The 27798-nt window shown below is 42.4% G+C and overlaps 1 protein-coding gene across 4 annotated transcripts in view; it reads right to left on the bottom strand.

Annotated features, from left to right (window-relative positions):
* Positions 1–27798, bottom strand: part of TMTC4 (transmembrane O-mannosyltransferase targeting cadherins 4) — a 76369-nt gene that overhangs the window by 13233 nt on the left and 35338 nt on the right. For all 4 annotated transcript variants that reach the window (XM_090022680.1, XM_090022697.1, XM_090022707.1 and 1 more), the window contains 10 exons: positions 25537–25629; positions 21604–21765; positions 20675–20877; positions 17488–17659; positions 17240–17371; positions 6868–6947; positions 6575–6682; positions 6327–6468; positions 3318–3432; positions 743–855 (listed from right to left, as the gene is read on the bottom strand). In XM_090022680.1, coding sequence (XP_089878806.1) covers positions 743–855; positions 3318–3432; positions 6327–6468; positions 6575–6682; positions 6868–6947; positions 17240–17371; positions 17488–17659; positions 20675–20877; positions 21604–21765; positions 25537–25629 — 1320 coding nt within the window. The remainder of the gene's footprint in view (positions 1–742; positions 856–3317; positions 3433–6326; positions 6469–6574; positions 6683–6867; positions 6948–17239; positions 17372–17487; positions 17660–20674; positions 20878–21603; positions 21766–25536; positions 25630–27798) is intronic.

Genomic DNA, 27798 nt, shown 5'->3' with positions numbered 1-27798 from the left:
GTGCTTAGGGAGCTTTACAATCCAAGAAAAGAGGCACCTAATGGGCATGTCCAGATGTGTGCTGACGTTTGGTTCCCGGGGACAACTAGCAGTGGTGCACCTTGCGCCGCAGCTACTTCTCGCCAGGGAACACCCGCACCACACACGCTTTGGCGCACGGCAAGTTACCCCAGGGGCAGTAGGGGAGGCTGGGGCCAGCACTGTGTTTGCTCCAGCAGCCTTACCTGGCATCCTGGGGGCCTCCCAGGGCTGCAGCCACAGTGATCCTGCTGGGTGGAGCCTGGCCAGCAGCCGTAGTGCAGCTCCAGATGGCCCAGCTCTGCATTTCAGCAGCACATGCTGCCCAAGTGTGCACTGCTTCATTTTTTTCCCATGGTTTTTTTTGACCCCTAGATATCCAGAAACCCCCTGACAAAAAATGGATGGTGCAGACTGTGCAGTATGTGGCACTGCAGATGTGTGTGCCGTGCTACATACTATATGACTGTCCTTGTCTGAATGCACCCAACAAGTTCTGTGACAGTTGCAGTAGGATTATTCTGAATCACTCTTTGGGGACTTACACCAGTTCTACCAAAGCCTTGTTAAAAGCACCTAGCTGACCATGCTAGATCTGGCCCTAAGTAACTTGCCAGACTCTCCAAAAGGTATTAATTCTGAACTCTGCTCTTACACTCCAATGCCTTCCTCCCACTATTTCATTATTAAATGAAAAACAATTAGAAAACCTGCTTTTACATACCTTGTATTTCTGAGATTTCCCCAATACATTTGCCAAAGAAAACATAAGAGAATGATCATTAGGTATCAATTCCAGGGCCTCTCTTCCAACTGCTTCTGCTTGTGCTAAATTGCCTGGGAATACATAGTAGAGGAGGGTGGGGGTGAATGAAAGGAATGGGAGAAGGTAAACAAAGACAGAAGGCCACTTTTAATATTACTTTGGTTCCTTTTGCTACTTTTCATATTGTAAGCACATGTACAGTATAAATAATGCTGAATGTGCAACATTTCCAAAGTGAAGCAGGTGCCGCATTCAGATGTAAAGCCCCATACTATATACTTATTGCTGATAAGATAGTTTGGCATACAGCACGATTTAAAAGAAAACCATTACAGTATTTTCAGTGTGCAACACTTCCACTGAAAGCATACAGCTAATTTCTCCTGTTTAAAGGGGGAGGCTGAATGTCAGCTCTGTATCACAAACAGGTTTATGTAATGACTGTGATTCAAAGGTGGAACAACAATGCAATTTACAGGCTTGATGCTAAGTGGCACCTAATTTATTTTGCAGAAGGAGTAAAACCCCCAATTGCCATCACTATGGTATCAAACTTTAGATGTGTAGGCACCAACTAGATATCTGTGTGCTACCAGCAGATACACATGCAAATGTGTGCCTGCAGGATTAGAGGCCAGGTTGAAAAATGAATATCAAACTAGTATCACACTGTGAAATAGAAAAGTAGGACTAGAAAGGACCTTGGGAGGTCATCTAATCCAATCCCCTGCTCAGGGCAGGATCATCCCTCTCTAAACCATCCTAAACAAGCATGTCTAACCTGTTCCAGAAAACTCCAGAAACGAACCTCATATACAGCTACCAGATCTCATGCCTGAAACATCAAAAACACCATTTGAATTTGCCAAAGGTAAAGCAGGGGAACAAGGAAGTTGCCAATGTCCTGCCATATTTATTTAAATATGCTCAACAGACCCAATGATGGGAAATTTTGCCTTCCTGTGGAAGGCAAAAATCCCCATGGTCCAGGCCAATCTGACCATGGGGTAAAATTTGTTCCTGATCCTAAATGTGCTAATCAGCCTGACCCTGAAGGAAGAAAGAGGATCCTTGAAGCCAGTGATTCCTACAGGGTGTGCTGTGGCACACCAGTTTATTGCAAGAGTGGGGATGATGTGTCACAAAAAATGTTATTTTATGAGCTTTGGCCTGCAGAGCTCCTCACAGGTCTGGAATTTTGGTGGTGGAGGCTGGTGGCAATTAATGCTGCCATCGCTCCTCTGTCACCAAATTTCCAAGCTCCACAAAGCTGAATCAGGCCCCAGCTGGACCCACCTCTGAAGAAGGGATCAGGCTCTGGCTGCACCTGTCCTGCATGGAGGGATGGGCCCTGACTGGGTTAGTAGTGCGTGCAGAATTGGGCCCATGGGTCAAATCTGGCCTGTGGGCTGACCTGGCACCACTCATCTGGCCCACAGGGCCTAAAGTTCAGGCACCACTGTTTAAGTTTTATATTACATACACACACTGCTTGTAGACATTAAAAAACAAACAAACAAACCCCCCAAACTGCACTTTACTTTAAACTCGATGCATTCCCACGTGGAGACCCATGCTTTCCAGAAAGAGGCAGCACCTTAGTTATACCCAGTTCTCCCAACATCTGTATAGGTCGGGCACTTTAGTGGGGTGTTTTTGGTACTTTTATCTAATAGCTGATTGTATCACCTTTAGCTAAAAGTGCCCCAAAGCCCTGATGAAGTGCCCAATCTATACAGATGCTGCAGAGGCAGGTAAAACTAACATGCTGCTTCTTCTGGTAAAGTGTGTGGGGGGGTTGTTTGTTTTTTTTAATGTCTACAAGCAGCCACACACACACATTTTATATGCACACACACACACCCCCTTCTCAGGTATAAGAGTTTGAAGTAGGTTGCAAATTTTTATCCAAAAAAGTGTGTCCCAGGCATCAAAAGTTTGCGAAACACTGCTTTAAGCAGAAACCTCAGGGTTTTATTTTAAGTCCTGACGAAAGCATTAGCACAACCTAGTCAAAATCCCATGCTCTGGCTGCAGTTAATGCTTCTAAAAGGCTAACCCCCTCCCTGACCCAATAGTATCATGAAGAAAAAGAATTCCTACCTGGCTCCGTGACTCTCAAAGCCCAGAAGGATAAAATAACCAGACATCCTCTACTCCACACTGCAACCTAACTGGGAAGCTAGAACTCCCTTTTCTATCATCCTATACTATATGTAAACTTGTTCCAGTTTTTTAATCCATTACATGATCCTCCCCAACTTTCACCTGTTCTGAGCTGCACAGTTGATTCCAACCTGAAGTTAATTCTAAAGTAGAACTACACTTGCATTTTTTCCTTTCTATATTCATTTGTATCTTTCAAAGAGGAGGAACACATTTTTAATGGGAGGAATCCAGAGTTCAGCAGTCTTGGAAAGTAAAGAAGCAATAATATACACCTGCTTCTAAACTGTATGCCAAAGGTATAACTGTAGCCTCAAGATTTGTGCAAAGTGTTAAATGATTCTTTAAAGTTATCCATATACAGTACCTGTATTGTCAAGCAATATGATCATGTTGTTCCAGGCCAAACTGTGTTCTGGTTTCAAAACTGTAGCATTTCTCCATGCATTCAGTGCATCTATGTGGCGATTCAAATCTGCATACTAGGGAAAAAATTACAATAATTACTATCATTTTTTTTTCTATCACACAATTGATGCTAAAAGTATTCTAGAGTTACTCATTAGTCTTATTCAAGACTCCATTGCTCACCAAAAGCATCCGGGAATGTCTCCTTGCTAAAAGGGAGGCGTACACCCAATGGAAAGAAGGGGACATCACCAGTGATGACTATACTGCAGTCGCTCGGGGATGTAGGGGGGCAGTCAGGAAGGCCAAGGCAGAGATGGAATTAGGGCTAGCTTCCCAGATTAAGGATAATAAGAAGTCCTTCTTCAAATACATAGAGGGCACAAAGAAGGTTCCGGGTAATGTGGGGCCCCTGCAGGACGCGTTGGGGAATTTGGTCGTCACACTAGACGACAAAGCTAACATGTTTAACGATTTCTTTGCCTCCGTCTTCCTAAGTAGGGACCAGAACAGTCACCTCCCTGCTGGACCCCTCTCAGGCCCCACAGGAGTCACACCTGGGCCAAGGGTTACTGAGGAACTAGTTAGGGAACTTCTGGAGGGACTGGATGTATTCATGTCAGCCAGTCCGGACGATCTCCACCCTAGAGTACTAAAAGAATTGGCTGAGGTCATTGCAGGAACCCTGGCACGGCTTTACGAGCACTTGTGGTGCTCTGGTGTGGTGCCGGAAGACTGGAAGAGGGCCAACGTGGTTCCCATCTTCAAAAAGGGGAAGAAGGAGGACCCGGGAAACTATAGGCCAGTTAGTCTTACTTCGATCCTAGGCAAGCGGTTTGAGAATATTATTCTGGCACACATCCAGGAGGGGCCAGCAGGGGACTGCGTGCTTAGGGGCAACCAACACGGGTTCATCAGTGGCAGGTCCTGTCAGACCAACCTGGTGGCCTTTTACAATCAGATCACCAAATCATTAGATGTACGGGTAGCAGTGGACGTAGTCTTCCTGAACTTCCGGAAGGCTTTCAACACTGACTCTCACCCCATTCTCATTAAGAAACTGGGGGACTGTGGTGTCGACACCCACACAGTCAAATGGGTCGCCAATTGGCTGGAGGGCCGCACCCAGAGGGTGGTAGTGGATGGGTCCTACTCAACCTGGAAGGACATGGGCATTGGGGTCCCGCAGGGCTCGGTCCTTGGGCCCACACTGATCAACATCTTCATCAGTGATTTGGACGAGGGGGCAAAAAGCACCCTGTTCAAATTTGCTGATGAAACTAAGATGTGGGGGGATGTGGGCACACTAGAAGGAAGCAACAGGCTACAATCGGACCTGGACAGGTTACAAAGGTGAGCGGATGAGAATAGGATGGGATTCATCACAGACAAGTGCAAAGTGATGCACCTGGGGAGGAATAATCAGCACCATACCTACAGGTTGGGGAACTCCCCTCTTGTCAGCACAGAGGCGGAAAAGGATTTTGGAGTCATCATTGACTCCAAGATGAACATGGGCCGGCAGCGTGGGGATGCAGTCAGGAAGGCCAACCGTACCTTGTCATGCATCCACAGATGCATCTCAAGCAGGTCCAAAGGGGTGATCCTCCCCCTCTATGTGGCACTGGTCAGGCCGCAGTTGGAGTACTGTATCCAGTTCTGGGCGCCGCACTTCAAGAGGGATGTCGACAGCATGGAGAGGGTCCAGAGGAGGGCCACTCACATGATCAGGGGACAGCAGGGCAGGCCCTATGAGGAGAGGCTATGTGACCTGAACCTGTTCAGCCTCCAAGAGAGAAGGCTGAGGGGGGATCTAGTGGCCTGTTATAAACTAGTCAGGGGGGATCAGCAGGCATTGGGGGAGTCCCTGCTCCCCCGAGCACTGCCAGGAGTGACCAGGAATAACGGTCACAAGCTGGCAGAGGGTAGATTTAGGCTTGATATCAGGAGGCGCTACTTCACGGTCAGGGCGGCAAGGATCTGGAACCAACTTCCAAGAAAAGTGGTGCAGGCTCCTACCCTGGGGGTTTTTAAGAGGAGCTTAGATGAACACCTTGCTGGGGTCGTTTGACCCCAGTACTCTTTCCTGCCATGGCAGGGGGTTGGACTAGATGATCTACTCAGGTCCCTTCCGACCCTAGAAACTATGAAACTTTCCCTGTCTTCCTTCAATAAAACAAGACTAAAAAACAACCCCTTGATATGAGAATACTATATCAGAGGGTAGGTGAGGTTGCATTAAGGAAGATGATTTTAAAAAAGCAGTTAAGAAATCATTACACATACATATCAATTATACACACACACCTATATGATTTGTGTTACATATAATATGTAAGTACACACACATCATATATAATTATATATTGTATTATATTTAGAGAGATATATGTATATATAATTATGTGTAATACACAATTATATATATAATCTTTGGATGTAAAGAGTATTGGGAAGCAATCAATTTTCTGTTCAGTTTTTGTCCCATTCACGCAAATTTTTAAATATACACATGCTTTTTTCACTGATTTTAAAAGAGAAGGATAGCCACATATATTAGAAACCTAAATTGAATTATTTTCCTGATACGACTCTGTACAAGATTTTGTTGAATATATCAGTTACAACTGAAGCCAAGATTTTGACAAGAGAATAGTAATTATCTCTTCTGGAAGAAGAAAAAAAAGTAGATTTGTAAAAAATTTAGATTTTTCTCCCAATTTTTGTTTATTTTTTTGCATAAACTTAAGCAGTGTGCATTGTTTGCATTTTTTGTAGGAACAAAGTATGCTGGTATAGTGATAAAAGAGCCTTGAGAACATAAATCTTCCCTAATCCACACAGAAGCAAATTGGAATTGTTGTCAAGGTTGAGCAATGAAGCAGAATTTTAATTCAAAATTTAGCTATTACATTATAAGTACTTTTAAGTCATCTGTGCAATTTCCATTTCAATCAAGAATACTTACCAAACGTCCTAAATTGTAGTAACAGTCTGGGTATATTTTCCTGTATTTAATTGCAGTCCAGTAGCTCTGCTCTGCCTCTTCAAATCTTCTTAAACTATTCTGGACTATTCCTAAATTCATCCATGCAGCAGCAAAATCAGGCCTAGGCAAATTTTTAAAATACATTTTAGCATTTGGAATACAAGATCCTATTTTATTGTTTGTGCTTACTTGACAAGCAACAATGCCTGGCATTTTTTTTGACATACTGTATTTGCACAGCTAAGGACAGCAGCTCCTCTGCTTCCTGGAGCTCATTTCTTTCTTTCAAGATGTTTCCAAGGTTGTTCATGGCATGTACATATTTGGGATTCAACCTAGAATACAGAAGATTGTTACTTATAGGGAAATGAGATACTTTTCTGCTAGGTTGTTAGTTATTTAAATAATGCTGCAACATTTTTACACTGCAACACCCACTGTCCTAAACATGATTTCAGTCTTACTAGGCCTGAGAAAATAAAGTATACTCTGGGGCTAGTTTAGCAAAGCTAAATAATACCTTACAGCTTCCCGGTAGTATTTGATAGCAGCTGTTTGATTGCCTTTATCAGCCAAATTCTTGCCAACATTGTAGTGCACCTGGAAAAAAATACAGAATGAAATTTTACCAAATGTTCCATCCATTTAAATAAATCATTTAAATGTGTGGCAAAGTCAGAAGTTTTATTAGCTTTGCTGCACAATGCATTTGGCTGCCAAATAGACAGTGGGCACATCTGTGCACGCCGATTTAAGGCGTGTTAGCCTGATTTAAGGCGCATTAAGAGCACGCACGTGTAGCCACACAATTTTAATGAGCCTTAAAATGAGGTTTTAGGTTATTTGCACCTAAATTTGATACCTGCTTACGCATGAATACCTAAAGCGCATTAACGCACATGTAGACGCATTAACACACATTAATACTTTATGGACCGACTTGGGACTAACTTTAGTCTCATGTTAATCCACTCACATGGTGTTAATACACTTTAATGAGTGCATGTGTAGATGCGAGCCTAAATCACCTTAATGCACATTAAGCTAATAAGCATTAAATTTAGGAGTACCTAAATGCACATGTAGACATACTCTGTGAATCCAAGAGAACAAAACTTCTGGCTACAGAGTAAGTATTACTGGGATCCTTTGACCCTAGATGACTTCCTGCCCTTGGGGCAGCGTGCTGGACTTGATGATCTCCCGAGGTCCCTTCCAGCCCTAATATCTATGAAATCTATTTTTGTCTTTTACTGACAAATCGTTTCATGGCTACCTCTAACACATTTGCCTGTGTTACTGAGCTGGAAGTTGAGGTTAGCTCCTGCAATAGTTTTCTGACAGTGGACAACTTTTGATATTTAACACCAACTATGACTAGGAAGGTTTTTTTCCTTCCTGGCATTGCAAACGCATGTTATATGAAAAAGTCCCTTGTACCATGTGGACAATATGTAATAATGTTAAACCTATATTTTAATATTATTTACAACTAGATTGGACCATACAGGCACAGACTATTACAAGGGACAGACAGACCACCAAAAGGCTTCCAGATGCACACAGATGTGTGAAGTGCAGGTAACGTCTTCCAGGTAGCTGGCTAGCCAGCTTCAGTAGCTACTGAATAGAGAACCTGTGGACTATGCCCCTCCCCAACCCTGTGCATCTCCAAGAAAAGTAGGGACATGGCAATTCTCTCTCTCCACTGAGCACTGGCTTCCAATTCTTCATGACCCTATAAAACTATGTAACTATACATTTTTACATTCTCCCACATCCTGTGCACTCAGGTATGCCGCATAGAACCTGGCCTCTAACAATAAGAAATACTGTAATTTTTTTAATTTGGCCTTCATGAACATTAATGCCTTTGATAGGAATTGTGCATAGCTCCTTGAGGACAGCTGTCTCTTTTTCTGTTTAAAGATTTAAAAGCAGATGTAGTGTTTCATTATTGAGTCAGCATTCAAGGACAATACTAACTGGAAATGAGCTATTACATTGTGCCCACATGCTCCTTCATCAGCCTTAAACAGATAATTATGTTATTATAATAGCTCTAAAAGGAATACTCCTTAGGGCTGTGTAACAACACAGTATTCTTTAAGAACTAGGTGATTAAAAAAGGTAGTGTAAAATGCACTGGAGTACTTTAAAAATACTCTAAGCTGGAGCCTCAGTTAATACAGATCAGCACAGCTCTACTGAAGTTAATGGAGCTATGACAAATTGATACGAGCAAGAGAAGCAGCCCCTGTATACTTGTCTTTACATAAATATGCCAGTGGACTTAAGGAATCAATACAAACTATTTTCAGGCAGGCAGTGAAACTGAATATTGTTCTGTGGTAGGTGGATATACAGTGTTTGAACTGCATATGAGACAGAGAAAAGCAACAGTATTCACCTGGTCCCAGCCTCCCAACTGTACAAGAGCCTTGAAGGCAAGGCTCCAGTGCATTGGGGTAGAGGGGAAAGACCTATATACAGCTGTTTGTCCAGCTCCCAGCCCCCTTACTGCACTGAAGCCTTAAACTGGCCCTGGTGTGGTTCCAGGGCTGAGACCAAAAATCAGCTGATTTTGCGGTCTCAACCCTGGAGCCACACTGGAGCCAGTTCCAGACTTTGGTAGGGTATTATGATCTATATTTAGGTTGTAGCAAGCATTAACAGTGATCCAGATCAGGGACACCAGGGTTTTATAATGTACCCTGGGGCAACCAAAATGGCGCAGCAAATGTAGAAGGGTGGGGCACCTGCCAACACAGTGCCCCATCACAGTGCGCTACAGATGCAAAGGGATGGGGCACAGAGCAGCAGAGTGTCAGGAGTCCCTAAAATACATTATTTGTAAGGGAGAAGAACACTTGTAGGGCCCCAAAAACTTTTCAAGTACAGTCAGGCTCCCTGAGGAACAGCAAAACCTAGAAGAAGAGAGTGGAGGAGAGGTGGGATTGGATATTGAGATAGAAATAGCAGAAGAAACCCCACAGGAGGTTGAAACAGAGAAGGAGCGGGGCAAAATTTCTGTTTGAGGCAGTGCAAGAGGAGATAGGAGATGGAAGGGAAGGCAGGAACAGCAAACAGCTCAGACATGGAGGTGGGCGTGGGGAAGAAAGAAGATAACTTACAGACAACAAAAGTGGAGATAGAGCAAAAGAAAGAACCAGATAGACAAACCACAAAAAGAAAGAAAAAATGCAGGGGCTGAAAACCAGGAAGAAGAAACCTGATAATGAAGGAGGTGAGTCAGAGAAAGAGCTGGAGAGCAGTTTCCTGCTGCTAACACCTCTGGGGTCTTGCCTGAAGTGGAGACCAGAAGGTGGTAAGTAGCAGGGAGGTGGGAATATAGAAGCCTTCCTAAATGCAAAAGTGATCCAACAGCTTGCAAAGGCTATGGGAATGCAAGTGAGGGAAGGAGGCAAACACAGATTTCTCGTTTTACCAGAGAAACCCATGATTTTCGCCATTTTGCACCAGTTTGCAGGGAGCTGGGAGTGGGAAGAAGGTGGGAGACCGGAGTGCCAAGTGCATTAACATGCACATGGCCCCAAGCAGGGCTGGGGCTGCTGCCCAGCCAGGCAGTGCTTGGGGCCTGGGGCTGCAATGCATGATTGCAGGGCCCCAGAGGGGAGCAGGAAGGGGCCAGAAGTGGCTGGTCTGGGGCAGGGAGAGGGCCGGCTCCCCACCACCATGCGTACTCCCAGGGAGCAAATTAAAGGGCATCTAAGCTTTTAAAATCCATACAGGGGCAAGACAAGGGTGCCACCTTTCACCACTACTGCGTGTGTGCAGCACAGAACCATTAGTACAAAGACTAAGAAAAGACAAAGTCATATGTGGTGTAAAGATACCAGGAATGGAAGAGGTAAAATGCATTTATATACAGGGATGATATACATGTAATAATTAGAGATGGACTTTCGATGGAAAGGGTCCCAAAGCATACATCAGAGTATGGAGAAGTGATAGCGGCTAAGCTAAATAGACCAAAAAAGCACCATAATGCGAGTGGGGAACTGGAGAGATTTGGAAAAGTTGGGCCTTCAAGTGAGTGAGAGAGAAATCAGAGTGCTAGGGATCCTGATGGACACCACGGGGAAAAGTAATACAGCATAGGAAAAGCTGATGGCAAGGATATGGCAAGTACTTTGGTTATGGTCAAGAAGGACACTGTCCTTTGCCAGAGAAGTGGTGGTGGTGAAGGCTGCCAATTATTTTATATATGGGAATTGCATTCCTGCTGATGTAGTAGCAGATAGCAAAAGTATAGAAAGAAATATGTACATTCTTTTGGAATGCCAAAAGAGAAAGGTTGGCTAGATCTGAACTGTACAAAGCAAAAGAGTGGGAAATGGGGAGGTGGCCAGACTTGGGATCATTCATCTATGCAAAATACGTAAGTATGGTATGCAAGGTGAAAATGGGGGGAGCAGGGAAAGCAGCGCATATCACCCAATTTCATGCAAGTACAATTTTGAGGAAATGGGGAGTATATTAGACCTCTTTAAAGAATCCATGGGCGTAGTAACTGCTGATTCATCATATCAGGATGGAAGGTTTAATGGAAAGGTATAAAATAGGGAAGGTATGGCTGGAGGTCCTGAAGGATCATAAGAAATTGATGGAAGTGCTAAGGGAGAGAGACAGGATGGCAATGGTAGGAAACTTTACAGCAGGACAAATGAAGGTGGTGTGAGAAGCAATGACAGGTAAACAACTAAAAGGGGAACATGCTGCCGAGTGTGGATGGTTGCAAGAAATATCTTGCCAGTGATATAGGTACAACACAGATGGAGCTTGACAAGCTCATCAAGGTACCCAAGGGAGAGGTGCAAGTAAGAAGTAGTGGTGGGACATGTGTTTTGGAAGTGTACATATGCAAAGGGGATGTGGGAAAGGATCTGCCACTTTGAGTGACACCAAAATAAACCTGTCATTAGCGTGGGAGGTGGTACTACATGCACTCATACCAAAGGGATCAGAGGATTCTATGAAATGCTGTTAAGGACTTTATTAGCATGTGTTAAAACTAGTTTATGGGAAGTAAGGCAAGAAAGAAAGTAAGAAACTTCTGGGTTTTTAAGGGGTTGACTTTCACTGTAAAAGAGTGCCTGAAACTGGTACTACATAAATTGAAATACTACACTGATCGGGACAAGAGAGATCAAGAGGAAGAGGCAGAAAAAGGACCAGATACTAAACCAACAGAGAGCACTGATGAGAGGGATAGAAAATTTCAGGTGGTTACTGAGATAACAGTTTTTCAAGTTCTGTATGAAGAAAAAGATTTATGTAAGTATCTTTTTTTGTGGGAAGTTGACATATGTTGTATAAGGGTTTAATATATGGAGTTGTATGTTTTTGATCTGTAGTTGTTTCTGTGCTATGAATCTTGGTAAAACCAGGATGTTAAAGATGTATAGCTTTGTAAGTGTAGGGTGATATGTGTTTTTAATATAAATTTGTAAAAGGTTCCCATCAGCTTTTTTGGCACCACAGGATGGTGTCAGAGCTTGCTCCAGCTTTCCCAAGTGCTGACCTGGTATTGCAGTACCTCCATGCCTGAAGTTTGTTCTTTCCCAGGAAAGCAACTGCTCCCCCTACTTTTTTTTAAAGTATCTCACACACGGAAAGAAGAAGAAAAAAAGGTTCCCATCAGTATGTTTGCCCAGTATGGGCCACGTGTTTTATAGTCATGCGCAATGTTGGCTGCATTTAATCACCTACATAGCTGGTTTCCATTACTGAGCACATGCTAGTTTGGCAGCAGTTTAAATGACAGACAACATATTTAATGAGGTTTTCTTGTATGTGGGCGTAAGACAAGGAGCTTTTTTCCCCCATGTTGCTTGGAAAAACTCCCTCACCTTATATTTGAGTAAACATGGTAATTATAATACATTTATCATTTTAAATAGTTTTCTAAAGAAATTTCACCCTGTTACTGGATTTAAGAACTACAAATAATTATTTCGGGCATAAGTCTGATCTTTTATTCAGATGTTTTAATCCTACAAAAAGGAAAAAGGGGAAATATTTCCTACCATTTAATGGCTGTGTTATTGCATGTTTTATTTAAATAAATGATTAAAGAAAACTATTCAGAGATAAGAACTGTTTGTGTAATAGCATTGTAGCCTACTGTTTGCTGAGAAGGAAAGAAACAGCTTGTTGTTTTCTAAAGTGGTCACATAACTTCAAATTGTCAGAAATTTGAGCCTTTCCAAAAATTAACTTTTTAAAATCTAAAGAAAAGATAATCTGTTATTCAGATTAAAAAGCTCAGGTGGGGTAGGTTATTAGCCTGATAAAGTAGTGGCAATTCAAACTTTAGAAGCTAATTATCTTACATTATCTGTTACCAATTTTACCACCTCTAGGTGATTGTTACAATCACATGTAATTAATTAGATCATCTGTTACTGCAGTCAAATATTCTGGACCTGATCCAGAACACACTGAAGTCAATGGAAAGACTCTGTTTGACTTTAGAATAGGCCCTGTATGAGCTAGTAGCATCATATTGTTTTAAATCCATTATATATCAGTAGTTAGGTAGTCTTGTTCTATAGGTATGGGATATCTTTATAGAAGTTAATTACATAGATGTATGTATTTTCCAGTTACCCAGAAAAAAGCTGATTCTAGCTGTAATTAGGGCAACTCCACTGAATGCAATGGCATCTCACACCACTTTTATATAGTGCCGAGCAGAATCAGACCCAAAGCTATTAGTTCAGACTAAATATTTTCATATGTTTTTAACATTTCCCTTTTCAGTCTGACAACTGAGTTAACAAACAAAACAGTTACAGGACATAACATACTTAAAAAATAGCACATTCCCTTCTTTCAAAAATCAAATATTTTTGTCTATGTCTTGAATGTTACATAAGGCAGGGAACTGCCAGATCTTTCCCTACTACGATCCCCTTTTTTAAAAGGGCCAAGCCTTTCTAACTTACTATTGATTCTTATTTAATTTACAATTCATTTCATATCACGGGGCCAAGTTTATCAAAGCTAGTGTTGAAGTCGTCTTCTATAGCCAGTGAAATCCATGCTCCAGAGAAGAGATTCATTACTCTGCAGGACAATCTGAATTATTGCAATATCCCATGCACTCTTTTTTTTTTTTTTGTCATGCACAGGTAATCGCAAGGCCTGATCTATTCCAATACTAAGCCTCAAGAAAATCCTGTGACATAGTCCTGGGTTTTCTCTCCCTGGTGTAGCAGGCTGGACAATCCATAGCAGAGGTTCTCAACCACTGGGCCATGGCCTGGTACTGGGCTGTGAAGGGTTGGCTGCCAGGTCGTGGCATGAACCCCCTGTTTGGACCCTGGTCTGTTTGCCCAGGTGGCTTCTGCTGCTGGCAGTCACATGCAGGATTAAAGCTGGGAGGTGGGGCAGCCCCGGTTAGGGAGGCAGCCAGCTCCGTGAGCCCTGTTCCACTCCTGTGCTGGTCCACAGTATTAAAAAGGCTTTGTAGTTGCTAGGGTCGGAAGGGACCTAAGCAGGTCATCAAGTTCAACCCCCTGCCATGGGCAGGAAAGAATGCTGGGGTCAAACGACTCCGGCTAGGTGGTTATCTAGCCTCCTTTTGATGATCCCCAGGGTAGGGGTGAATACCACCTCCCTAGGAAGTTGGTTCCAGATCCTAGCTGCCCTGACAGTGAACTAGTGCCTCCTGATGTCTAGCCTGAACCTATTCTCAGTCAGCTTATGGCCGTTATTCCTTGTTACTCCTGGTAGAGCTCGGGGGAACAGGGACTCTCCCATTGCCTGCTGGTCCCCCTTGGCAAGTTTGTAGCTGGCCACTAGATGCCCTCTCAGCCTGTTGTGTAGGCTGAACAGGTTCAGGTCCCATAGTCTCTCCTCATAGGGCCTACCGTGTATCCCCCTGATCATGCGAGTGGCCCTCCTCTGGACCCTCTCAATGCTATACACATCCCTCCTGAAGTGCAGCGCTCAGAACTGGACGCAGTACTCCACCCGAAGCCTGATGAGTGTTGCATAGAGGGGGAGGATCACCTCCTTGGACCTGCTCATGATGCATCTGTAGATGCACGACAAAGTGCAGTTAGCCTTCCCGACTACACCCCCACATTGGTGGCCCATGTTCATAATGGAATCAATAGCGACTCCAAGATCCTCTTCTGCCTCTGTGCTGACAAGAAGGGAGTTCCCCAGCCTGTAGGTATGCTGCTAGTTTTTCCTCCCCAGGTGCAATACCTTGCACTTGTCTGTATTGAAACCCATCCTATTCTCATCCGCCCACCTCTGTAACCTGTCCAGATCTAGTGGTAGCCTGTCCCGCTCTTCTTGCGTGCTCACTTCTCCCCACATCCTAGTGTCATCTGTGAACTTGAACAAGGTGCTTTTCACCCCCTTGCCCAAATCAGATATTGAACAGTGCGGGCCTGAGGACCGAGCCCTGGGGAACCACACTGCTCACGTCCCTCCAACATGAAAATGACCACTCTTTGGGTGCGGCCCTCCAGGCAGTTTGCAACCCATTTGACTGTGTAGGAGTCGACACCACAGTCGCCTAATTTTTTAATGAGGATGGGGTGAGAGACAGTGTCAAAGGACTTCCTAAAGTCCAGAAAGACTACATCCACCGTGACACCTGCGTCCTGGACTTTTGTGGCCTGGGAGGTTGGGAGCCGCTAATCTATAACAGTCCCCTGAAAGTGTTTTTTATAAGATAAATTAAAAATAATATAAATTTCAGTGGATTTTGGCTTACCTGACAATACATAACACTATATTCTGCTCTCATATTTATAGTCCTTCATGTCACTCAAATTTGGGGCATGAAAACATATGGCTGCATTGTTGAAGTTGTTGTGATGGAAGAAAGTGGCTCTGGCCATTTGTTAAATGGTCAACGGGGTTTCTAGAAGCCAGCTTGGTGTAGAAAGCTGCTTGTGACTGTTATGCCTGGTTCCCATTTTCATGTTTATATTTGTAAGAATATTTGGGTTTTTTGGGAGGTGGGGATGGGGACTGGCAGATCTCAGATGCAGTCACTGTGTAAGGCTGTTTTGGTAGTTTCTTGGTTTTTGGTTTTTCTTTTGTACTTTTCTCAAAAATTGCTGTAATATGTACTTTTTAGTATTCAAAATAAGGAACATGCATCACAAAAGGTGAACATGACTGAGTGGGAGGCAGAGGTAGACTGGACTAGTAAGCATTGAAGATATCTATCTATAGCAATGTCCTTTCCTTATTTTTTACTGACAGTCAAACCGAGGGCCTGATTCTTGATCCAATTACCATACCACTGTGTTTTCAGTGAAATTACTCCCAATGACCAACTGAAATAAGAATCTCCAACACTCTTTTGTAGAGGTCACATTATCACAATCTCCATTTGCTTAAATTAGTGGTTCTCAGCTTTTATACACCCAAGGTACCCCTCATTAGATTCAAGGCATCCCTTCATAACTTTTGTGAAATGAGCAGCACCTCATTTAAAAAAACTAATTTATTTAAGTTTGCCCCTCTCCTTGCAGAGGGGCTTGGCAGTGGGAGCAATGGAGCAACCAGAGAGCCAGGGCCTGCCCTTATTTGCTTATATCCTCGTACTTGGAGCCCTGATCCCACTCTTATCTAGTTGTCTCTCGATACTTCCTGAGGTACCCTTCAACAATTTTGCCACACTCCAAAGTGCCTTGGCACCCTGGTTGAGAATCACTGTCTTACATTATACTACTCCTCATGACACTCTTTTGCAACTGCTAAAAAAAGAGATAGGCTGCACCTGCTCTATTTACAGCATATCTCTGTCATCTAGAATATGAGATATACTAAAGCCATCATTAAACTATAGTTGTTTGCCTACAACTGCCACACAACAGGATCTCATATATAGCTGATTTTTTCATATACCAAGGTAAGATAATTGATCGGGTTAGCTCACATTCTGTTGTTCTGTTTACACCATATATCTGTATTTAATTAGATGCATGGGTGGTTTATTGTTCACTTGAAGTTGAATATTTAAATTTTCTAAAAAAAAAAATTAAAAATTGAATTCTATAAAAACCTGGGGTTCTGAGCCACCTTTTTCTGAAACACTGCTTTAGAGTAGAGGGCATAAGATACCATTCCCTGAAGATGGTGCCATTTTTGCACATTCCCAATTCTGGGCTACTCTGGAGAGGCCTGCAGTACAATTTGAACAATAATAAGGGACTTCTCAGGCTGCACTGCAGCCTAACCCCCTGAAACATTTCTTGTGACCATACCCTTGGAATGCCCCCTACAGTACGCCTGAATCAACTCAGAGATAAGCTTCATCACGGTCTTCAACAACATCTCAGCCAAGGACACCTTCTCTGCATTAAGAAGCAAGCCTGCGGTAAGCATCTCACCAAAAGACTCAGCAATTCTGTTGACAATTCAGTTCCTTTACCCTATAGTCTGCTGGTTCTCCAAAAAGAAAAAAATAATAACATAATAATGACTCTGAAGTGAGCAAATGGGATCCTAATTACATCAAGTCAGTTGAATACACTTCTATAATTTCTGCCTCTGCAGACTGAGATTGTTGCAGCAAAAAGTAATTTATATATGCATCTGTTCCACCAGCTTGTACTTGCAAGTTTTTGGTCTTTTTTGATCCAATTGAACATCTTCACTGAAGTCAATTTATCTTCTTTTTTCACTTTTGAATTACTGTAATGTAATTTGCACTGACTAGTGTGTTGATTATTCTTGCCACTATAATTTGCATGTCCTTTCTGGATGGTATTGTTGTGTCCTTGTACCAGAAGGGGAAAGAACTGTAAATGAGATGCTCTACTGAAACACATTTAGCATGTTGCAATGTTACAGAAACATTGAAAAGCTAAAAAAAAGTGAATGTTCTGACTTACTTTTGCATTGAGAGGACACACGGACAGAGCACTCCTAAAAAGTTGTTCTTCAGATCTCCACTGATTACTGCGGATAATGCAGCGCATCATGTTTATCAACAAGATTCCCAGTATAGCAGCAATAAAAATTTTCTTAAAGATGACACAGGTTTAGAAAAAAAAAAAAAAAAAGAGAGAGAGAGATCTTTCAGTATTAAAGCCCTTCTCCTAGTCTTGACCATCAATTGTACTGACTGTTTTGTTGGTACCTTTTTCTTGGCTTGTTTGCTCAATAAACTAAATCCATATATAAACAGAATGCAATATCCAATACTGGGAAGGTAGATGACTCTCTCTGCAACAACAAATCCTACTCGAAAGAACAGGTTACTTGCAGGAAGGAAAGGGATAATCAGGAATCCCAGTCCCAGCGTAAGAATTCTGGAAAGAAGAAACAGATGCTCATATTAGTAACCAAATACAGAGTAAAACTATTATAAAATTATTATTACTATTTACTGAACTCTGGGGGTTCCAAAGTGCCTTAGTCTGTACATAGATGTTGGAGTATTCAAAGGAACCTCGGCGAGGCTGATGCCCAGCTACCATTGAATTTTAGCGGGGTGTTTGGGTATCTAACGTCTTCTGGTTCCTTTAAAATCCAACCCAGAATTCCCACAAAAGTAAACCAGAGACAAGTTCACATATCCAGGGTAGAGTATGACCTGAACAAACTGGTAATCATTAGTTCTGTTCCTTTCAAATATACAGGCAATAAAATGACTTCAGACATTTAGACAGTTTTCTAAAACTATTAAGTGAGAAATAAAAGGAAAAAAATATTTAAGTGTTTACTGATATTTAAAAAAACAAATCAAAAGTTGAATTTCTAATAAGCTTTGCTTGCAATAATGGTTCTGTTCAGCAGAAAACCTACCAAAGACACCACATTCACTCAAAGCTGATGCATTCTTTATAAAGGGCAAATCTGTATCAAGGTACCTACACATTTAAAAAAAAAAAACAACACAAAAACTGTTGGCTGCTTACAGATGTTAAAAAACCCCAAAATATGGTGCTCTACTTTAAACTCGGTGCACTCCTGTGCTGAGCCCAGCACATTCCCAGAAAACGCATGACATTTGTTGAACCTGGCTCACCCAACATCCATATAGATTGGGCAGTTCAGTGGCGGGGGGGGGGCTGGCACTTTTATCGAATAGCTGATCAGGTTTAAAGGTGCCAAAAAGCCCCACTGAAGTGCCTAATCTATATAGAAACTGCAGAGCCAGGACAAACAAAGGTGTTGCTTCTTCTGGTAAAACAAACAAACAAACTTCTAGGGGTACACTGATAGGGATTTTTTGGGCCGATTCCAATGGATGATTTTTAAGGAGCCATATCGGCCGATACTGATCCAATTCCGACGTGCACCCAGACAGTTTGGAGACCAGCATTGGGCTGGTAAGTGGTGTGAGGGAAGGGGTGGGAGGAAGAAAGAAAGGGGCATGGGGGGGCAGATCAAGGCCCCCGCAGTGAGGGAGGGAGTGGTACTAGGGTAGGTGCTGCTCAGCTGGGACAGGGCACAGGATGCAGCCACAGCTTGTCCAAGGCATGCGAAGGCGGGAGGCATGGCTCCTGCCACTGTGTGCACCCCAGGAGGGCATGGGGGAGTGTGCCCCCAAATCTGCAGGTAGGCCGAGGGCGGGCTGCTGCTGTGGGATGGGGCAGAGGTGGCACCAAGCTCTTCCTGGAGGGTCGGGGAGCTGGGTAAGGCTGCGCTAGGGGCAGGTGGCGGTGGTGCTGGGAGGGGGCTATGGGGAGTCCTGCAGCTACCCCAAAATTCACCCTAGCCCCCCCATAGGCCCCTCTGAACACTGCTGCCCGCCCCAAGTGTGGCCTGGCTCAGCCCCCGCCAGGAAGAGCCAGGTGCAGCCCTGGCCCCAGCCTGCAGCGACAGCCTGCCCTGCCCCACATGCCCCTATGCCCTCCCAGGGTGCACTCAGCAGCGGGAGCCACCTCCCACACCCCACACTCCCCAAACGAGCTGCTTGCAGCTCCATCCCGCTCCTTGCCCTGGCTGTGTAGCACCTGCCCCACTCCCTCCCTCACCACAGGGGCCTCGATCTGCCCCCCATCCCCATGTCCCTTCCCCCACAACAGACTTACCAACCAGACGCTGGTTTCCAAGCTGCCGGACTGCGCTCCTGGCCACATGCATATTGTAGCTGTGCGCACGCACAGGGCACTTCTCAGCCACATCAGGCAAAAAAAGTGGATTTCTGATACTGTCAATTTTCCTTTTATTAGTGCCGATCCTATATGGGACCGATGTACCGCTTCACATCTACAAACTACTTTTTTGCATGGTTTTTTTTTTTTAAACATCTGTAATTATTTTTAATAAGTCTTTTGGAGCTTCAAATTATAACTGTCCCCATCCCCGTCAAAACATGCTGGGCTTCCATGGCATTTTAAAAATTATTTTGATAGCTTGGAAGTGCTCGTGAGTGTTGGCCAGCAGCTTTGTGCACATTTCACAAGTCTGTTTTTAACAGAATTAAAACATGACTGAATCATTTGTGTAGTGAATGCCTTTCAACCCAAAGAAATAAAGGAAGAAGTAAAGGACAGGGAAGCAGATATGAGATTAACATTTTAAGAAATGCACTAAACTGGCAGAGCAAGAGATGGGAGAGGTGGGGGAAACCATACTTTGAGTACTGAATTGTATGTACTCCAATTAAAATCTTTAATTTGCTGCCTCTTTAAAATTATATAACCAGTTCAAGGATGTGCAGTGTGAAACAGATTCTGAAGAAAAGTAGATAAGTAAATATAGATAGATAGATAGATATAAAGTAAATAAATATAATAGATATAAAATAAATAAATAAATATATATATAAAAAATAGAGTCATACTAAGAGCAGTAAGTTGATTTTCCATTCTATAACGTGTGGTTGTTGTTGTTTTCAAGTATTTTCTCAGTAACTCTTCAATGATGAAAGAGTAATCACTTTGGGATAGCATTTTATTTTTTCAATCAGTGGCCAGAATCTCTACATCTTTTATAAAAACCCTTTTTTCATTATTACAAAAGAAAAAAGAAAGAAGAACTGTAAAAAAGAGGAACACAACATACATCAATTACACTCTGCTCTGACCACAAATTACTTTTTACCACCTACAGTGTTAAGGATCTCAAAATGCCATTTCAGGAGGAAAATAAAGCAGCCATCCATACCCCCTCCTACAAGTGTGCTTCCCCACTAGTCAGTGTATAGTGATGGCCCCAAATTGGGATGAAACAGTAATGATAGATATAAATATTTATTTCAACTACATTTGCTAGGTATTGGTTCCACCAAATTGTTAGAATTATCAGTACAGGATTTAACAAAATAATACTGTACCAAGTTAGTGTGGCATTTAAAATTCAACACTGCCTCTTACCTTCTCCTATGGCTGTCTTCTGAGCATAGAGCTTGGCATATCAGGCCAATTAGGCAGAACCAAAGTGCTGCTAGTGCAATTATTCTCCAGTCACTGACTGATTTAATAAGGGGTATGCAGCCCATTGACCAATCAAAACACAGCCACCAGGGACAGAGCAGCAACCATGCATTCAACGAATAGTAGTAATTATAGTTTATAACCTGTCAGTCAAAGGAAAACAAACATTTATTTGATACTAAACTTAAGAGGAAAAAACCAACTTCAGAGTTCTTCTTCACAATCTTCTCTCCCTCCCCACAACAAGTGCATTTTATAAGATACACAAATGCTGATTCTTAGTAAGAATGGGTCCATTCATTTTACATCTATAAAAATATACAAGGATTTCAGCATAAAACAAGCTGTTTTCCATACATAGATAACTGTCCTGTTCAGGATGAGAGATACAGTTATAGACAGTCATCTATACAGGTAGATCTTGGTGGGACACTCTTCCAGAATGCAAGGAAATGTCTAAACCACACACAAAAAAGCAACCCAGGAAAAAAGCAACAAAACTTATTTAGTCAGGACACAAGTAATTTTCTTCAACAGTGAAGAAAGAGAGGTACAGCCAGCTTTCAATATTTGAAAATTAAAAAAAGGGGGGAAAGGATTCTGTCCTTTCTTCCAGGAATAGAGGAAGGGTGGGTGGAAAAGCACATACCAAATTAAACGCAGCGCACACATGAGATTTACTTAAAAAACAAAATCCCTACCTACAGAAAATCATCACAATAGCAAAAATGACAGTGACTCATCATCATACAGCACAAAAATATAAATCTTGCACATTTTATTGTTTTTTTGAAGGACTGAAATATAATTGGATTTTCTTTTCAAAAACCAATTTTTTGAACTTGCAAAAAACGAAGTCTGTGACTTACTCTCATGAATAGGCTGTCTGCAAATGAAGCTGGGTTGTCTACTTCAGTGAACGCTGGTGGTCCTGTGCCCATGATTCTCCACCGTATGTAGAGTATAGTCACCCCTCCAGACAACAGAAGAGTGATCCTGAAGAGAAGTCCCTTTCTAAACAGCCCAACATTCTACAGCAAAAAAAAAAAAAGAAAGAAAAAAGCCAACAAGGCAAGCTATAAACCTTCTTCCACTTTCTTCTTTCTTCATCACCCGGCAGGACAGAAAATGAGAATGAAGACTGTAGTTGGGCATTCTTGCTATTAGAAGAAATAGTCCCCTTTCCTTCCTCCCCCTTCCCCTTTTCCCCCCCTCCCCCCCCAACTCTCACCAAGCAAAATTCTCAGCTACATGGTGTATGGCTTTGGGAAGAACGGCACACATTCATAAATTTGTAACAAACATTATTGGTTACAAATTCAGAATAGAATATGTCAGGAAAGGAACTGTGCCTTCCATTTGTATGGTAACTGGCATATTAAGTCATAGAAAATGAACGAGAATAAAGAAAACAAAAGCCTAAGTCTGAGAATTTTCTCTCCATTTATATTTTTCTGGTCTCTACTGACTGATTTGAAAAAAAATATTGCAAACAATGTTATTGCTAATCGATTTCAATGGAAACAATTTTTCTTTAAGAAGCATCTCTTCTAAAAAAAGTCTTCAGTGAGTTTGTGTGATTTCACAAATCAATTTTTGACAAAGGTTTCAAGGTATAGCTTTTATTATGTATACAGGGGGCTGGGTGGATCAATACTTCCTTTGAAAATGAATGACTATGTCCTGTGAGCATTTAATTATGGTGGGATGCTTTTTATAATTGAATACAGTTAATTTGCTTTCTGTTATTTATATATAAATTGGGCATTCTGTTTTGTGTGTGCGCATGTGTGCAATAAATACACACACACACATTTTTATAAAACAATTCCAGATACAGACAGATGACTCTGTTCCAATAAAAAGAAATTTAATGATTCTTTAAGCTCTTCTAGAAAGATAAAAGTTATGAAATGCTTCAAACTGCCCGTATATGAAGACTTAAAATCTTATGCAGACATTGGAACTAGGGGTGCAACAATAAAGATTTTTTTGGTTGATACTGATGGCCGATTATTAACCAGCCATATCGGCCAATACTGATTTGATAGCCGATATGCCGCCTGGCAGTTTGGACAACAGTGGCTGGCCAGTAAGTCGGGGGAGATGGGGGGCAAATCAAAGCCCCCATGGTGAGGGAGGGAATGGGACAAGCTACAGGACTTAAAGCATGCAAAAAAATCCCTACTAGAGTAGATTTATCTCTTTCTATACCCAATTCAAGGATTTTGCAAAGCACAATACAAATTGCTAAGTGCAATGGAGTCCTAATATCTAGGCCTAGGAACAATGAATGAAAATCCAGGTAATCTACAAACAGTCACTAAGGGGTGAAAAGGTGGCACTAATTCATCCATTACCAGCTCAGTTAGAATCTGACACTTCACCTATGCAAATTCCATAAATAAAAATAATTGGACAAATATTTGACAGCTACTAGATAGTCCCACAGGAAAGGAGAGCTATTAATAACAGATTAATCATCTGCCCCTTCTATGGAGGGTTCAACAAAGCACAAAAGTATTCATCTAACCTTACATAGAGGGGAAACTACAGAGTGCTTCCCTGGGGTTTAGCTTAAGCCTCATGTTGCTCCAGAACTGTAAAGGATGAAGTATGAATAAAAGTTCTTGTGGCGTTTAAGGAGGAAACTCAGTAAGTGGAGATGGACACTGTAAAACTGAAACAGCTGGTTGGACAAAACTAGATGATTGGAAGGGGGTTAGTTTGGGCAACAAAGAGAAATGCTGGGAATTGAGCTCCTACTGACTAATTTAGAAAAACAAGGTGTTTTGAGGCATGCAGGTTGCAAACCTGAAGCTATTTCAGAGGTAAACTTTTTATGAGCAATGTACTAGCTCATAAAATGCTCGGGGGGGGGGGCTGGGCTGGGGATGCGTTTGGGGTGGATAGTAGCAGCACTGGGAGGGGGGCTATGGCAAATTGAGGCGGCTGTAACTCGCCCTCTAGGCTGCCCTCCCAACAGCGCTGCTGTCACCCACCTGCTCCCCCCACCCCCCAAAGCACAGCCTTTCTGCTGGGAAGAGACCAGCACAGCCCCTGGCCCCAAGCCCACAGCGGGCAGACCACCCTCACCCCATGTACAAATGTGGGGAACACGTATCCTCCATGTCTCCCCCCAGGGTGCGCACAGTGATGGGGAAATGCTCCCCTCCCAGATGAGCTGCCCACAACTCCATCCCATGCCCTGCCCTGCCTGAGCAGCGCCTTCCTCTGCCCCAGCCCCATTCCCTCCCCCACTGTGGGGGCCTCGATCTGCGCCCCCCATGCATCCCTCTCCCTCACCCCCAGACTTAACCAGCCAGACACTGCTTTCCAAACTGCCTGACTGCATTCCTGGCTGTACGCATGCTGCAGCTGCACACATGCGGCATTTATCGGTGACGTTATCAGTTACACCAGCCAAAAAAGCCAACTGCCAATAATGCCAATTTTCCTTTTATCAGTACTGATCTGATATGGACCAATATATCATCTCACCTCTAATTGGAACAGATCTCTGGAGGTGGTAAAAGCTAAAAGTTAATCTGACATCAATATTTCTATCCATAGTTCCATGAAAAAGGGGTGGGTATCTGACATTTTCTACAGCAAGCCACAATCTAATGTTGGGAATAAAAAACATAACACTTCAGTTTCTTAGCATGTAAAGAGCATTGCTCATAAAAAGTTTGCCTCTGAAGCATTTCCACCACTTTACCTCTGAAACGTCTTCAGGTTTTCAACCTGCATGTCTCAAAACACCTTGTTTTTCTAAATTAGTCAGCAGGAGCTCAACTCCCAGCATTTCTCTTTCCTGCTCAAACTTACTCCCTTCCAATCAGCTAGTTTTGTTCAAATTAGCTGTTTCAGTTTTACAGTGTCCACCTGCACTTACTGAGTTTCCTCCTTAAACGCCACAAGAACTTTTATTCATACTTCATCCTTTACAGTTCTGGAGCAACATGAGGCTTAAACTAAACCCCAGGGAAGCACTCTGTAGTTTCCCCTCTATGTAAGGTCAGATTATACTTTTTGTGCTTTGTTGAACCCTCCATAGGAGGGGTAGGTGATTAGTTTATTATCCTTTCCTGTGGGACTACCTAGTAGCTGTCAAATATTTGTCCAATTATTTTTATTTATGGAATTTGCATAGGTGAAGTGTCAGATTCTAACTGAGCTGGTAATGGATGAATTAGTGCCACCTTTTCACCCCTTAGTGACTGTTTGTAGATTACCTGGATTTTCATTCATTGTTCCTAGGCCTAGATATTAGGACTCCATTGCACTTAGCAATTTGTATTGTGCTTTGTGAAATTCCTCAGTTGGGTGCAGAAAGAGATAAATCTACTCTAGAAGGGATTTCTGTGCATGTTGTAACTCTTGCTTTCCTACACTCTATTTAAAAGCTGTTTTGTGAACCTGAATAAATAGACCTCTCTTCACTTTGCCAGAGAGATATGTGTTCAACATCAATTTTTGTTTCCTGGTTATTGACTGGAGAGAATGGTCTCATCTCTACTACACACAGTAACCAGGTTTCCCAATACTTAGGCAGCATCTTTTTAAATACTGTTGTAAGAAAAATCTATGGAGTGCAATCACTGCTGTATCCAGCCAAAACCCAAGCACACTACCATTATCACTGCAAAGAGGTTCTGGATCATTGCCTTGTTTTGCTTACCCTAAAGTTGCTTCTAGTTTTTAACTCCCAATTTATGCAAGACTGTAAAATGGCATCCGTCTCTTGTAGGACAGGATTGTCAGGATAGCAAGACTGATCAGAAATGGAGCACACTCACCTCCAGTGACTTGTCCTTATGCAGTACCTTGTGAATAAGCTCCAAAATATCTAGTTTGCTAATCACCACAGCATCAAATACAGCATTCAAACCCTAAATAACCAGGAGGAGGAGGAGAAAGGAGAAATAATTACATTTTTAAACAGTTGTTATAAAATGCTACTTCTACAATGAATCAGTACTCATCTTAATTATGTTTATAAATGGGATACAAACTCTGGATACATTCTGATACAGGCAGTAACATGGCGTCATTGTCAGAGGGGAAGGAAAGAACCCTGCCTCAGAGGAGCAGACTATCATTATGTGGCCTTCAGCCTGCAAGTGGAGCATCTCAACTGCTCCACCATTTCTGGAAGTGTACCAAACACTCCCATGCTATGCCAGCCTGTGCATGTGTGGCAGGAACATAAAAATACTGCCCCACCTCCTCCCTGCCATCCTCACTCTTGTCAGCATGTCTTAGTAGTCTAATAAGGTGGGAGCTGTATGGAGTCAACCACCTTTTTCTTTGCAAAGGTGTACAGATCATCACAGTAAGGCTAGACAGAGTTAGAGAGACTCCAATCTCGATATGGTTTGAAATTCTACCAGTGAAAGTGTCTGAAATTGCAAGGTGCTCAGAACCTCTGGCAAAGTGCTCTATGGCATCTATTTCTAGAAACCTAAAAAAGATTTGAAAGTATTCAACACTTTGCAGGATGAAACCATAAAAATAAAATAATTAAAATCAGGAATAATTCCACTGAAGTCAAAGGACTTCTGATAGCATCATATTCCGAGCTCAGTTTCACCATTGCACATCTGCCTCTAGTGACCTTTTTTTCCCCAACATGCTAACTGAATTGCATATTCCATTTTAAGCAGCCTTCCTACCCTTCCAGAAACATTCAGGAATCTTTACATACCACAGCTATACAGCTAATACCCTAATACCTTCAGGGTTTGCTAGTGTTCTAAGGCCTAAAGGGAGCCAGGAGATAAACAGTTCTAGTAGAGGGGCTCAGTCTCTTTCTAACAGCTAGAGGGAGCAGATGGAAACTGGTGCAGAGCTTGGAGTCACGGGAAGCATAAGGTTGCTGGCTCACTGAGAAAGGAAAGAAGGCAGGAGTCCTGTTGGAAAGGGATATTCTTCATGGGATAATTTCCCTTTTCGTATGCTTTACAAGATCCTTCTTGACCCCTCATTTTTACTCCCTCTGGCCTGTGCTTCTTTTGATTGTTAAACCTGTTTTCCCTCATCCTGAGGCTAAATATATATAAACAGATGCAGCAACAACAACAAAGTTCCTCTCTGAAAAAGATCCCAAGGATGGAGGATACTACAGACCCTTATTTTCAAGTCACTATGAAAAACAGAGATGCTTTTATTTTTTCAGTGATTGCCACATTTAAAACACAGTTCTCTTTGTCTGCCTATACATGTGCTAGTTCATATTTAGAATGTGTCAGAGCAGACATGATTAATCGAGTTTGCTCCATGTTCTAATTAGAATGCTCCAGCATCGCCTCACTGTCATGTGTGGAAGCCCCTGCACATTTTAAAATGGCTGTGGGGCCACTTTATCTAAACCTCATTGACTGAGGTTTAAATAAAGCATCCCACAACCATTTTTTAAATGAATGGGGGCTCAAGATACATGATAGTGAGGCATTTTAATTAGAGCAGGTCTCTGGGAACTGCTTTAATTGAGACAGCCCCTCACCCCTGAGCACGTGTATAGGCAGCTCTCATGCTCTAGGATGTTTTCTGCAATTTGTTTTCTCTTTATAAGCAAGGACATGAGGATATTTGTTGTTTACAAACTCCTGTTTCTGATGCTCTGACCCTTCCAGTTACAGCCAAGGCCATTCCCCAGCTATAGAAGTAAATTCCCAATTGTACATCTCAGGAGTCTGACTGTGTCATTTCAAATAGGATGACTTCAGTTGAGTAAGAAAATGCAGAAGTATATGAATCCCCTTCCCGCCCCACCAGAATGCTGCCATTTACCTAGCTACGTCTTTAAATAAAAAACAAAATGAAAAGAGAATCAACAAACATTATACATAAGCAGAAGAACTATTTATAACCAGGCAGTGTCATAAAGAAAAAAAGAGCAGGTTTCTATAAACTGCTCTTTCAGCTAATTATGTCCTTCATGAACTGCATCACCACTAGTTTTGCAGATCTGCCTGAACAGTGAGCATGAGGGCAGGAAAAAACAAAAACACTTACCCTAGTATAATTTGCACCAATCTTGAGCCCCTGGCTAACATTAA

Source organism: Crocodylus siamensis, chromosome 1 (assembly GCF_052110815.1).
Source record: "Crocodylus siamensis isolate JL-2025a chromosome 1, ASM5211081v1, whole genome shotgun sequence".
Lineage (NCBI taxonomy): Eukaryota > Metazoa > Chordata > Crocodylia > Crocodylidae > Crocodylus > Crocodylus siamensis.
The sequence above is the reverse complement of the archived record's forward strand: the minus strand, read 5'-3'. Positions and strand labels throughout refer to the sequence as shown.